The sequence below is a fragment of the Myotis brandtii genome, unplaced genomic scaffold (assembly GCF_000412655.1).
Source record: "Myotis brandtii unplaced genomic scaffold, ASM41265v1 scaffold99, whole genome shotgun sequence".
Taxonomy (NCBI): domain Eukaryota; kingdom Metazoa; phylum Chordata; class Mammalia; order Chiroptera; family Vespertilionidae; genus Myotis; species Myotis brandtii.
In genome coordinates, this window is record NW_005372121.1 from 3,568,178 (window position 1) to 3,581,522 (window position 13,345).

The 13,345-nt window shown below is 34.5% G+C and overlaps 1 protein-coding gene across 3 annotated transcripts in view; it reads right to left on the reverse strand.

Moving 5' to 3' along the window:
• Positions 1–2,404: 2,404 nt before the first annotated feature.
• EIF5A2 (eukaryotic translation initiation factor 5A2) overlaps positions 2,405–13,345 on the reverse strand; it is an 11,541-nt gene continuing 600 nt past the window's right edge. For 2 of the 3 annotated variants that reach the window (XM_014533614.1, XM_005886575.2), the window contains 4 exons: positions 12,899–13,097; positions 11,980–12,084; positions 5,482–5,613; positions 2,405–4,948 (listed from right to left, as the gene is read on the reverse strand). In XM_014533614.1, coding sequence (XP_014389100.1) covers positions 4,889–4,948; positions 5,482–5,613; positions 11,980–12,084; positions 12,899–13,063 — 462 coding nt within the window. In that variant the 5' untranslated portion in view covers positions 13,064–13,097 and the 3' untranslated portion in view covers positions 2,405–4,888. The remainder of the gene's footprint in view (positions 4,949–5,481; positions 5,614–11,979; positions 12,085–12,898; positions 13,098–13,345) is intronic. The other variant, XM_014533613.1, reaches the window with a different exon arrangement.

Consider the following 13,345-nt stretch of genomic DNA (forward strand, 5'->3'; position numbering starts at 1 on the left):
TTTTAGAAATGTATATATACAAGAATAGTGCAAGCTGTTAACTTTATTTTTATTTAATATAACCGATGAAGTTAACAAATATATTTTAATGTAACAAAGAATTATAATTGATAAGTTTATCATCTACATTTTAAAGAATTTCAACAGTTATTTTAGTATAACCAAAGACTTAACATTTAAATTTTACCCTTTTTGAAATGTAAAATGCCCATTCTACATTTCTTACAATTTTAAAGTTTTAGCTAAAACATGAGTAAAAACAAGAGTTCTCCTACTCCTAAGACAAATAAAATGTATTACTAATAAAGTGCCATTAGATTAGACAATACTATTTCAACTATCTCCTATTTGGAGAGGAGGACAACAGTACATAGAGTAGAGAGCTAGTCATTTTCATTATACTAGTGTAGAATCAGTAATTTGCATTACACTTTGTAACAAGGATGAATGCTTATATGTAGTAGATATTAACAATAAAGAATTCCTCTCAAGAAAGATCACAACTATGACTTATGACAAGCTGTGTAGTCAGCACTGAACACAGTTTAGTATCCAGAGTTTTTTAAAAGTGCAATCTTGAACTAAAACAAACCTGTCTACCAACACTAAGAAATAGTTTTAGGGACTTCATATAAATAAAAGAACATTTCTTTCAATTGTAAATAGGTTTCAACCTGTTCTAAGGAGAGGAATAGTGGTGGATGATCAAGTTTGGCACTAAGTGTGTTTCTAGCAGGTGGAAGCCTGATATGCATTGCTATTAGATGCATCATTCACAGAAGGAAAATGTACGAATTAGATGTATACAGCACTTTTCAGGCACTTGACTTCACTTGGTGGTTAAATTGATGTTCAGATATTTATCTAATGGAAAAATATTAAATTATATAACAACTTCAAGTCATGTTCCTTCCCACAGAACATCTGTGTTCCGTAAGCTAAATCCAAATGTTCCCTGCTAAAATCAAATAATGATACCCAATTCAGAAAGCAAAAATTTAATAGATTAAAGGTAATAAATTGCATTTTCTCAATTTAAAAGTTTTCCACAATAAATTTTCTTTCAGGCTTTGTTGCCTACTACTTGTCTGAATGCTAGGAGAAAAAAGTCTTGAAAACTGTGAAATATTACACCTAAATGATAGAAAATTTTAAGCCATTGGAAGTTTAATGTACTAATTATGGAAATATACTTGTAGTTTGCTCTTACACTTCTTAAGAGCCATATTTTCTCCTAGTAAATCTGTTCCTAGTTCATATAATAGAATTCAGTATGCAAACATTTTAACGTGTACCTAAACAAGCGTTGTGAATTTTTATCTGTTGTCCCTAAATATGTTTGAGAACCACTAACTACATCAATGTTTGACTGAAACTACCTTTGGGGTCCATGCTAAAGAAATGTTTTCAGATATATCATTAAGGATAGGGTTCTAAGATAAGACTATCAAACTGTATTCTAAGATGAACAAAAAAGTGTATATATCCCCATTTTTTCTTGAATACTTAGCATGTAGTTTAAGTATGTTGATATTAAGGATTTTTTTATTTGTATGTATTGCAATTTGGGAAAATTCTGTAATATATTTTAGGCAGTTATCTTTAAAATAATGAAACTTGAACTCTTAGCACAAACAGCCCTGAGAACAATGCATTCAAATTACAGCTCAACTAGAAATAACCTAATTGAGAAACCTTAAAAGTACAAAAACAAATTCTGAAAAAGTCGTAAATTAAAAAAAAAAATTACCAACATTTGAGGCACTACCATACTACAGTACTTTTAAGAATTGGAAAGACTTTGTTAAAAAAACAAACATACAAAGCTGTGTGTGCACATGCACACACATTGTGCTATAATAATGAAACACTTGTGTCCCTAATTTTATAGACTAAACATTTTATTGCAGCATCTATTAATGATATATCATGCTCTGGCTGCTGCAGAGTTTTGGTAACTGTTATAAAGCATTGGTAAGGAATTTTGTATCATCAGTGGAAACTGATTCAAGAGCGTGGTTAGCAACAATTTCAAGTGACTGACAGCCCTTGGAAGGGAGCAGGAAAGAAACATCATAATTATGCTGCGAATGCTAAGTCAAAGTAGAAAAGATTTGATCTATTTCAGAGGGTATACAACTTTATAGCAAATAAGGTATAACAAAGCCTTCACAGTACAAAGAAAATGTTCTAGAAAGAAACACATATTCCACTTGTTAATATTGTATATCAGCGATCTTCAACCAGTGTGTCACAAGAATTTTTAAAACATGCAATACTCGACTATTTGGTCAGGGGCACTGACCTCTTTTCCCTTAGATTGTCAAATGAAAAAAAATGACAACAGCCAACACAACAATAGTTGTCGGTTGTGAATCAAAATTATACTTTTTTTTTAAAAACCAGGTCAGCAAAAAATATATTTTTTGGTGTGCCGCAGAATTTTAGCAATTAGTTTATGTGTGCCATGAGATGATACAAGGTCGAAAATTGCTGTTGTGTATATACTGGTGAAATGCCTGAAGACAAACATGGTGTATCACTGTAGAACCTTATCAACATGACAGTCTACATTTCACACATGGTAACTTGTGATATTTACCATTTGTTGCAAAAAAGTACAAATACTAGGAATCAACTTTGAACATCTCTGATGTCAAAAAAGAATGAAGTCACTTCTGTTTTATGTTAAAAAATGTTTCCTTGCTTCTTTTTAATACAATTTACAAAGCTTTACTAAATGAAATATTTTGTTCTAGAGAAACATATTGACTTATGTGAAAATAAATAGTCCCATATCTTTAAAATCTATACTTACATGTCAGAAAAGTATTTATACTTCTTTATAGTACTTAAAATGAATTATTTGTGCATAAATAGCTTTTGCCATTCAAAGTCTGAAGATAGAGATGCATTATTATAATTTACATACACTTACCTTGCAATTGAAAATATATTTATGTGAAGTTTGACAAGTTAGGAAGAACAAAGGCATGCTGACCCAGAATTAATACAAACCAGAACACTAGTATGGTTAACTGGGGTCATATGCATGACCAGCAAGCAGCACAGCTGGATAACTTTCTAGAATTCCTGTGGGTAATAATGTCAACCAGTAGCAAATAAGATACACATTATAAAATACTAAAAAACAAGAGTAGTATGTAGTAGATACTAAAATGGAATATTGGAAAGAATTTAGTCTAATTCCTAATTGTGCTTGAGATGGGCAAAAGTTAAAATGCTGCACTAAAAATGATTAATTGCAACCTCAATATTTCTTGTGCTTTAGAATTCTCTTTGCATTTCTTTAAAGTATCTTGCTTCTTCTCCAAATGGGTTTGCTGAGGCTAACAAGATTTAAAAGTATGAGCAAATTAAGCAACAAAACTTTGGGATCTTCTGTTTTTAATGCTATTTCCAGCCACTGATTAGATTAGTTGCAGTATCACATATTTTCTTCTAGATGATAGGGATAGGAATAAAGGCCTTGTGTAAGTCGAGGCATGATGGGAGAGGTCTCATAATCAGTCATAGAGAATGGAGGTATTCTGAAACAGTAATTTTGTTCTGAGTTTCACTCCAATATCATCGTTGTTACTGAGTCAAAGGTCCTCACAAACCCTATGACAATGTTTAGAATTCTGGAAATAAGGTGTGTGTGTACAGAAATGTAGCAGTCACCTAAAACACTTTTTAAAATAATTCAGTTTTAAAGAATTTCTTCCTAGCTACATGAGTAACTGAATTAAGTCACGTGACAATCAGAAAAAATACATATAAGTACTTCTTAATGATTATCACATAAAGTAACTTTTCTTCCATAATTCATTTCATTCTAGAAAAAAGTGTACATAAATTTAACAACTGTTTCAATTTGAAGTTAGAATTTCCAGTCTTTGTCTGACATAAATACATACATATTTTTTAGATGACATAAATATTTTGATGTTAAAAAAGTCTACTTACAAATGCTTGGAAAGGAATGACTACTAAAATAATATTTATCAACATAATTAAAAGCACTGCATAGTACCTTGCAAAGCAAGTCACTGCTTTAAATAGAGAAAGAGAAAGAGAGAGAGAGAGAGAGAGAGAGAGAGAGAGAGAGAGAGAGAGACCAAAAGCTGAAAGCAAACGTACAACTAGAAACTTTCTGATTACAAAGGCCTCAAATAAAAAACTATAGCTTTAACGAACTCATTTTGCCACTGTCCCTGTGTCTTCTTTACAATATGATTTTTTAATAGTTACCCAACAGTTTACTGCCTCTCTGTCAACCACAGCAGGTATAAAAATCACCATATATAAGGTTATATTAAGTCGGCCAACAATTTGGCAGAGAACAGTAAAACCAAGGTAATACAGGGTACTGCACTGACACTTTCTGATAACATGATTTTTGTTTAAGAATTGTGCTTGCCACACATCGGCTGAAACTGTGACAATTCCAATCCATTATCTACTTACTCTATATGTTAGGTGTGACATTAATACAGAACAATTCAACTTAAATGTGGTACTTCGATAGCACTGGATGCTACATTGTTTGATTTAAAACCCTGGTTTATTTATCACTTAACTAAAATTCACGAATGATATACTCAAATCACATCTGTGGAAGCTACCTTGTCTGTTTCTTGGACTCACATACTGACAACCACAGGAATGTTATAAAAAATACCTACAAAAAAAAAAAGAATTATACATCGTGATTATTTTTTTAAATTACTAATTGCGTGCAAAACTAACTCAGCACAATTTCAAGACAATTAAAAGATAAATGAGGTTGCTTCTGAAGGCCATAGCTTTGGTGACAACTTAGAACCAAACTTGAGATCTGTAGCTGATCCAGACCTAAACAGTTTGTCATGCCTGATGCTCCCATTTATTTGCAGGGCTTTATGGCTACAGCATATTCTTCACTCATTGCACACATGACAGACACCTAGGAGGAAAAATGCAAGCAAAAGTTGTTCAGAAGGCAAGACATATGTAAGATATAGTTAATTCATTATATACTGTATATTCGTGGATATTTTATACATATGAACTTTGGAAAGAGGTATCCCAAGATCAAATAATCTCCTTTCTTTATAGTTCCCAAAGAGAAATTTTTCAAATTGTGGTTTTTAGACAACTTCCAGGGAACAGGTAGAATAAGAGCTATAAATGTTCCAATACTTACTGGATGTTATGTATTTCCATAACATTCTTTCTCATACTAAAAAAAACACCTCAGATATTGACCTTCAACACAAATTTGAGGGGGACAATGTCTATGTAGCAAAAAATTTAACTCTGATACTTTCTTTGGTAATGGGTCTTTAAGGATATTATAGGAAAACTGCTTTATAGACATCATTTTCAACATTTTGGCAGTATTTAAAAACTACCTTCATGTAAGTATTTTATGCAAACTAGATGAAGCCAAATTTTTATAAAATAGTTTTAAAAAATAATCCTCTCATAGGTCTTTACCTGTACATCTTCACCTGCATTGTATTTTCCTTCTATTTCTTTGCCTAGTTCACCTTCTGGCAGCTTTAGATCCTCACGAACTTCACCAGTTTCTGTCAGCAAGGAAAGGTAACCATCCTGAATGCATATCAGCTATTGAAAGGAATTTTATTTGCACCAATTAGATTATATCCACTCCTTTGTAATATTTACATAGTTAAGTTGCAATCCACATCAATTAGTATAAGTACACAGTAATACATTAATATATTCTTCATGCTTAAAAAATGTTAGACACATAAAACTATAAAATATGTATGGACTAAAAGTGTAAATTCACTCCTCCCTGCACTTCCCCTGCACCCAAGTCTCTGCATTATTAAATAGTTTAGGCTTCTTTATAATGTATCCTGAAGCATTTACATTTACGTGCACACTATAATTATTTAAAGAAACATAAATAGTACAAGTATTTTTCAGCAAGTTATTTTCACTTAATAACACGTCTTAGAACTCTTTCCAAATTGGAAAATATGGACCTACCTTAGTCCCTTTAACTTTACAACTGCATAGATACACTGTAACTGATTTAATCATTTTCCCATTGATGGGCATGAAGGTTAGTTTTTCACAATTACAAACAATGTGTATTTTAGTTTGATTATGAACAAAGTGGAAAAATTTTAGTCTCCAACTCACTGCTTAACACCACCAGATTTTTTTTTAAAAAAAGACAAACACTGGCTGTTGATGACAAAATGAAACAAACTCAGGTATCAACCTAATTTGCAAGAAGCCACAGTTTTGATATAAATTTCTTTTATTATAGGCATGAGGAAACAGCCAGGCTGTATTCATTATTCTAAAAGCATGTATACCATCAGTGTGCCTAGACCAGCCCTGGGCAAACTACGGCCCGTGGGCCGGATCCGGCCCGTTTGAAATGAATAAAACTAAAAAAAAAAAAAGACCGAACCCTTTGATGTAATGATGTTTACTTTGAATTTATATTAGTTCACACAAACACTCCATCCATGCTTTTGTTCCGGCCCTCCGGTCCAGTTTAAGAACCCATTGTGGCCCTCGAGTCAAAAAGTTTGCCCACCCCTGGCCTAGACTCTAACAGGATTTATAGAAGGCAAACACCCTGAATACTAGATGTTAACATTGACATACACAGAAGGAGTTAAAGACATGGCCGTGGACCCCTTTCACTACTATGATATAACACATCACACTGTAGGGGTAGAGTTTCAAACCGCTCCTCTATGGCACTAGCAAAGCTGGCTATGACTTTACACTAACCCCAAGGACCACAGCAGTTTTACACGTCTAAAATCTCAAAAACAAAAAAATAAATATCTTCCAAAGCAACCACAAACACTTTTAATTAATCTTTATGTCCCTCAAACATTTGTGAGGTGGTTGACAGAGGAGCAGGCAATAGGAGGTTGAGGTAGAAGTATAATTTTTAAACAATTAATTACAGGCTTACAAGGAAGATCTTTTTTATTTTTGTTCTTTTAGCAATTCCCTGAAGTGGAACCTATCGATTTCAGGATTTAAAGATTCCCACTGCCATTAGTGACTGAAATACAGAAGCCTAATAATAATACTGGCATTTTGATATTTATTTATATAATGGTTGTACTTTATTTTTTGCCAAGAATTCATAAAATACTAGGATGAAAAATAAAGCATTTCAAATATAAAAATGTATAAACACAAAACAAAATGTAAAAATGTATTTATATATTAAATATCTTATTAAAATAAATTGCTTTATGAAATGTAATTAAAACTTTAAGAAAACAGCTATAGAAAAAATAAAATTAAATAATGAAAATGAATTATTTTATCTTTCTTATATAAGTTATTTAATTTTTTAAAAATATATTTTTATTGATTTCAGAGAGAAGAAAGGAGAAGGAGAGAGAGATAGAAATATCAATGAGAGAGAAACATCCTTCAGCTGTTCTGGGTGTGCCCTAACCAGGAATCTAGCCATCATAGGTTCATAGGTCAATGCTCAACCACTGAGCCACACCAGCTGGACTAAAATTTTTTTAGATATACAGAAAAGTTAGAAAATTGCATTATCTTTTACCTAAATTCATCCATTGTTAACATTTAACCATGCATTCATTTTTCTCTGTATATATATAGAGAGTATATAAAATAAATAGCATACGTTCCTATTCTTTTCTTACTTTTACTCAACCATCTGAAAATATGTTTCACACAGGACTCTTTAGCAATAAATACTTCACTGTATTTCTCCTAAGAACAAGGACATACTCTTTCTGACACTGATGTTTTTGGAGAGCACAGATTCACTGTATTATAGAATGTTCCTCATTTTGGGTTTGTTTCCTCATGATTCAGGTAATGCATTTTTGGAAGGAATAAATACTACATGAGTGATGTGTCCTCAGAAGATCACATCAGAAGGCAGATGATTTCAATTTGTGCTATTACTTGTGAGATTAACTTTGATCACTTGGCTAAAGGAGTAGCCGCCAGATTTTTCCACTCTAAAGATAGAATTTTTCCTTTTTTTAAAAAAATTGCAGTAACAACAACAAAAAGATAAGGGTGTCATGTTGAGTTTTAAGCATATTTTTGTGCAATTTTCCCCCACCTTCTCTCAAAGTCCTCTCTGATACTATAGAGTTAGAAGGAAGGATAGTGAGGAGGCAGTTATAAGTCAATTCTAAATATTTCCTTCTGATCTTTCGTCTTTAAACAAATCTACTCAGTGATAAATATAAAATGTTTTGAACAATTTTTTGGAGGGGGGTAGAAAGAGTATATAATTATTTGTTATTAGCAAGCAGGCAGATGGGAGAGAACAGGGTCAGAAAACTTGACCACTAGGCCCATATTAAAGGGACTCTCAGAAGCTTACATGAATAAGAGCCCCCAGGCCAAAGATAGGATAGTCTGAGAACTGATAAGGATAATAACTACAATGAATTGAAATACAAATACAGTGGGGCCTTGACTTATGAGTTAACTCAAATTACTCTGTCTACTCAATGCAAAAAATTGGCTGAGAGACAGCTGGTATATCAAAAAACTCGTTAGTCGGGACACTCGTAAGTCAAGGCCCCACTGTATGTTTAAAGCTCATAGTGAAAAACACATTTGATTGAGCATATTCAGTGAATACTACGGAACCAACTCGTTTTGAAAACCGGTAATTAAAGGAAAAGAGCCAAGCATTTATACTGCCTTTCCTATTATATACTGTACCATAGGGTAAACAAACAACAAAAATTGATGAAGGGAAGTTTCTCTTTATAGAGTGCTATGGCTAAAAAAAAAAATAAATGACAGAAAATTCAGGAAACAATTATTCTTTCATTCTGAACTTATTTTAAAATATATAAAGTTAAAATTGTAAATATTCATACATTTCTTTTCCTAAACAAAGGTTTACTTTTTAATTATTATAATGAATATATATACACACACATATATATTTCACTTTAACTGACTGCCAAATTCCACTTGAAATACCAAATAAAGCAAATATAAAGGACTACATGTAGCCAAATAATAAAAGCAGACATTTAATCAAGGCACTTGGATAGTACAAAAACTATAACTGGAAAGGCTTACAGAGCTAATTTTTTTTAAATGAAAAGAAATATTTTACAGTGACTTGATAAAGATGTGATCACTGAGTATGTATTCTGCAAGGCACTATCCTAAGTATTGACTAATTAAACTTCACAGCAATCCCACGAGGAGTTCATTATTCTTAGCCCATGTCACACAGGAAGTGCCAAAGCAAGGATTTGTCTGGCTTGAGTCATTCTCTCATCCAAGCTACATACCAAAGGCCAGGACTAGAGTGAGGCAAGTGAGGCACTTGTCTTGGGTGCAAAATTTAAGGTGGTGCCAAAAAGAAACATCAGTCATCAGATAAATATTTTAATGTGGTGGCTTTTTGGTTTGTCTTTTAAATATATTGTTATTGATTTCGGAGAGGAAGGGAGAGATAGAGATAGAAATATCAATGAGGAAAGAGAAACATTGATTGGCTGCCCCCTGCACGACCTCCAGTAGGGTCAAGCGTGCAACCAGGGCACGTGCCTTGACTGGGAATTGAACCGTAACCTTCTGGTTCATAGGTCAATGCTCAACCACTGAGCTACGCTGGCTGGGCTAATGTGGTGTTTTTGAAAATATATTTTTATTGATTTCAGAGAGGAAGGGAGAGGAAGAGAGATAGATACACCAATGATGAGAGTATCGTTGATCGACTGCCTCCTGCATACCCCACAATGGGGATCCAGCCTGCAACCCGGCATGTGCCCTGACCAGGAATCGAACCGTGATCGACGCTCAACCACTGAGCCATGCCGGTTGGGCAACGCGGTGTTTTTATAAATTAGAATACAAAAATTCCATGATGAACAAAATATCAAAATTAAAAAAAAAAATCAGAATTAGTGATTTTACCTTTTGCCTTAGGCTCCAGTGTGGCTTGACATTGTTGCTTGTCCTATCTTTATTTAAATTTTGTGCTCTAGGGAAGGGACTCACTCACCTCATTCCCCTCATCCTAGTGTGGCTCCTGCTATAGCCCAAAATAAGACACACACCAAATTTTTCCTTGATGTTAAATCTTGAGTTCCAATCAATGACTGGTTCTTTTCATCACAGTAGCAATTATCTGAACTACTGATGCCATCTTTCTGAACTACTCAAAGGCAAAAACCTTCTATGTTGAATGCATAGTAATGAATATAATGAATATCAAATAACCTAAGCACTCACATGTTAAAGATACAAACTGAAATCCACTGTTGGCAAAACCCTAGGCTTAGCCTTAGTTGGCACTATCCTCATCTCAATGAATAATTAGATATGCATTTAACAAACGTTTATTGAGCACCTATTACATATGTCTAAATTAGGTGCTTTAAGAATAATGGAATGGTTACATGAAATTTGTATATAGGAAAAGGGAGAGCAGAAAAGAACTACTTTTGGGTGTGTATCTCTTGGGAGGTAATCATGGAATACAATTTCTAATTTAACCTTCACATTATCCCTCTCCTGTAGATGGGAAGACTAAGGCTCAGAGAGGTTTCATAATTTATCCAAGGTCATTCAGTTAGAAAGCAGTACTGGATCCAAATCCAGGCCTACCTGACTAAAAAAATAAAGAAACGACATCAAAAAACATTTACTATTATTATACTAAGACAATTCAAAATTCTACAAAGCATCTGAAGCTACCTATAGATAAGTGGGAAAAGGAAATATAAAACTGCTTACTAGATTCAAACCATGTAAAAATATGTTGACATGTGGACAAAGAGTAAAAGGAAATCATTGGGTAATTGCAGTTGATGGTAACATTCTTTAAAATTATACAATACAATGCCCTAGCCAGTTTGGCTCAGTGGATAGAGCATCAGCTCAAGAACTAAAGGGTCTCGAGTTCAATTCTAGTCAAGGGCACATACCTTGGTTGCAGGCCTGGCTGAGGTGCCTGCAGGAGGCAACCAATCGATGTCTCTCTCTCACATTGATGTTTCTTTCTGTGTCTCTCCTCCTCCCTTCCACTCTCTTTAAATATCAATGGAAAAATATCCTCACAACAACAAAAATCATGCAATACAATAAAAGGTATAGAAAGAAAGCAGTTTAAACTGGATAAAACAAATCTAAGTGTCACAGTGTGAACTTTTATTCCTCACTATGTAAAATGAACAGAAAAGAGTTCTATATATGGTATGCTTGATAACAGAAATTGAAGACTTCCAAGAAAGACTTTAGTTATGATTAATCTGAGCTTCCACATCCTATGAGGTCAGTGGTTTGGTTACTAGCAATACTCCAAACAACAAATGCTATCATTAAACTTGACCTATCCAAATGTATAATTGGAACTAAAACTTGAAGTTTATACCTGTAATTTAACAAAAGGTCACAGCATGGTCACTGAATATAAATAAAACAGCTATTATTTTTGTATTTTCTTCACCATATTCAGTGATTATGGTGAAGAAATCCTTTATATTTAAGGATGTCAACTTATTTCCCTATTTAAGAATACCAAATTCTGACTCACATTTCATTAATACACAAAGTTGGTTGGTGAAACATGAATTCCAATAATTTCTTGAAAAATCTTAGGTCTGATCAGTGAAAAGAAATAAGATATCTGGGAGGGAGTTACATAAATTTGAAATATTTTACAAATAGAACAGTAATTTTACTAAAAATTAAACCTACTCAGTCACAATATACAATCACCTAGTCTGAGAAGCAAGAAATTTTCAACTTTTTAAAAATGCAAGAATGTTAAAATAGCAAACTAGCAATAATTCTAGATAAGGTATAACTGTTAAATGGCACGATCTCTCCAATTTCTAATATAAATGGTGCCTAATAATTCGTTAGAAAAACCTCCAAAACTATTCCTGGTTTTTGATAAATTACAATTGGTATTTACACCTGTAAGAAACAGGCAGCATTCTAAAGGAAATTAGGACTTACTTGATAGTCATTTCTCTTAATATTTGGAACATCCATATTGTGAGTAGAAGGGCAAATATCTTCATATTTTTTGCCCGTGAAAATATCAATTCCAACAAGGTGAACCTGACAGAGAAGGGAGAACAGAAAACCTGTTTAAACTTTGCCAAGTATATCACTCATTACATACACAAGAGCCCAATATCAAACGCTGATTATGACAGATTCTTTCTCCTTCCAAGGTCATCTAATTTCACTGTCTTTAAAAAAAGATAGTAGACATAAAATTGAGAAGGAGTGAGCAACTAAACGGTATCATGATCTATCAAGCCCCAAATCATGTGCAGTCCCGTCATTAAACTAATAGAGGGCATATGAAGTCAGGTTTTAGGATTAGGTTGGAACAGGTTTTCTCATTTGTCAACCGAACAGATCTTCTAAGACTTAGAAGATCTAGCCCTGACCGGTTTGGCTCAGAGCGTCAGCCTGCGGACTGAAGGGTCCCAGGTTCGATTCCGGTCAAGGGCATGTACCTTGGTTGCGGGCACATCCCCAGTGGGGGGTGTGCGGGGGGCAGCTGATCGATGTTTCTCGCTTATTGATGTTTCCAGCTCTCTATCCCTCTCCCTTCCTCTCTGTAAAAAATCAAAAAAGAAGTGTCCCAAACGTCTTAGACACTCCCAGACCTTTTAAAAAAAAAAGAAGATCTAAGTCGCTAGGAAAGTTTCAATTCCCAATTAATGAAACGTTATAAGGGCCCAAGAAGGAAATGCTACTTTTCAGTATTCAAAGTAATAGCAGATCTCCCAGTAATTGTGGGAAGGAAAAAAAAAAGTGCTTATTACAAAGTTATAAGTATAGAAGCCTCATGTGCTGTAATGTAATCGATGATAAAAAAAAACAAACCTCAACGCAAAAACAGACCTGGAAGGGCACCCACCTTGGCATGGCCGTGCTTCCCCGTTTTGGAAGTCGACATCTCGACTATTTTGCATGGTCGTCCCTTGAGCACCACGAAGCCGTTCTTGCGCAGGGCCGAGCACTGCATAGGGTACGTGCTGGAAGCCCCGGCATCGCCGGTAGTGAAATCGATCTCATCCGCCATGGGTGGGCTGGGAGGCGGCGGCTTCTCCAAGGAGCTGCGCAAAAAGTTTGTGTTTGCTTTTTAAACAGCGGGCACACAGGGAAGAAAACAGCTCAGTTCGGACGGGTTCCGCGCCAAGCCTCGAAGATGCATCATTGTTTGCACGAGCGGAATGCCCACCCGAGAACCGTGGACACTCTAACTCCGGCCTCTACAAACTTTTCCATCATCAGTCGGGAGGTGGGTGGCAAGTCGCAGAGGAGCTCGCCGGGGTGGGGAATGGCCCCCCGGGCGCTCACCCGC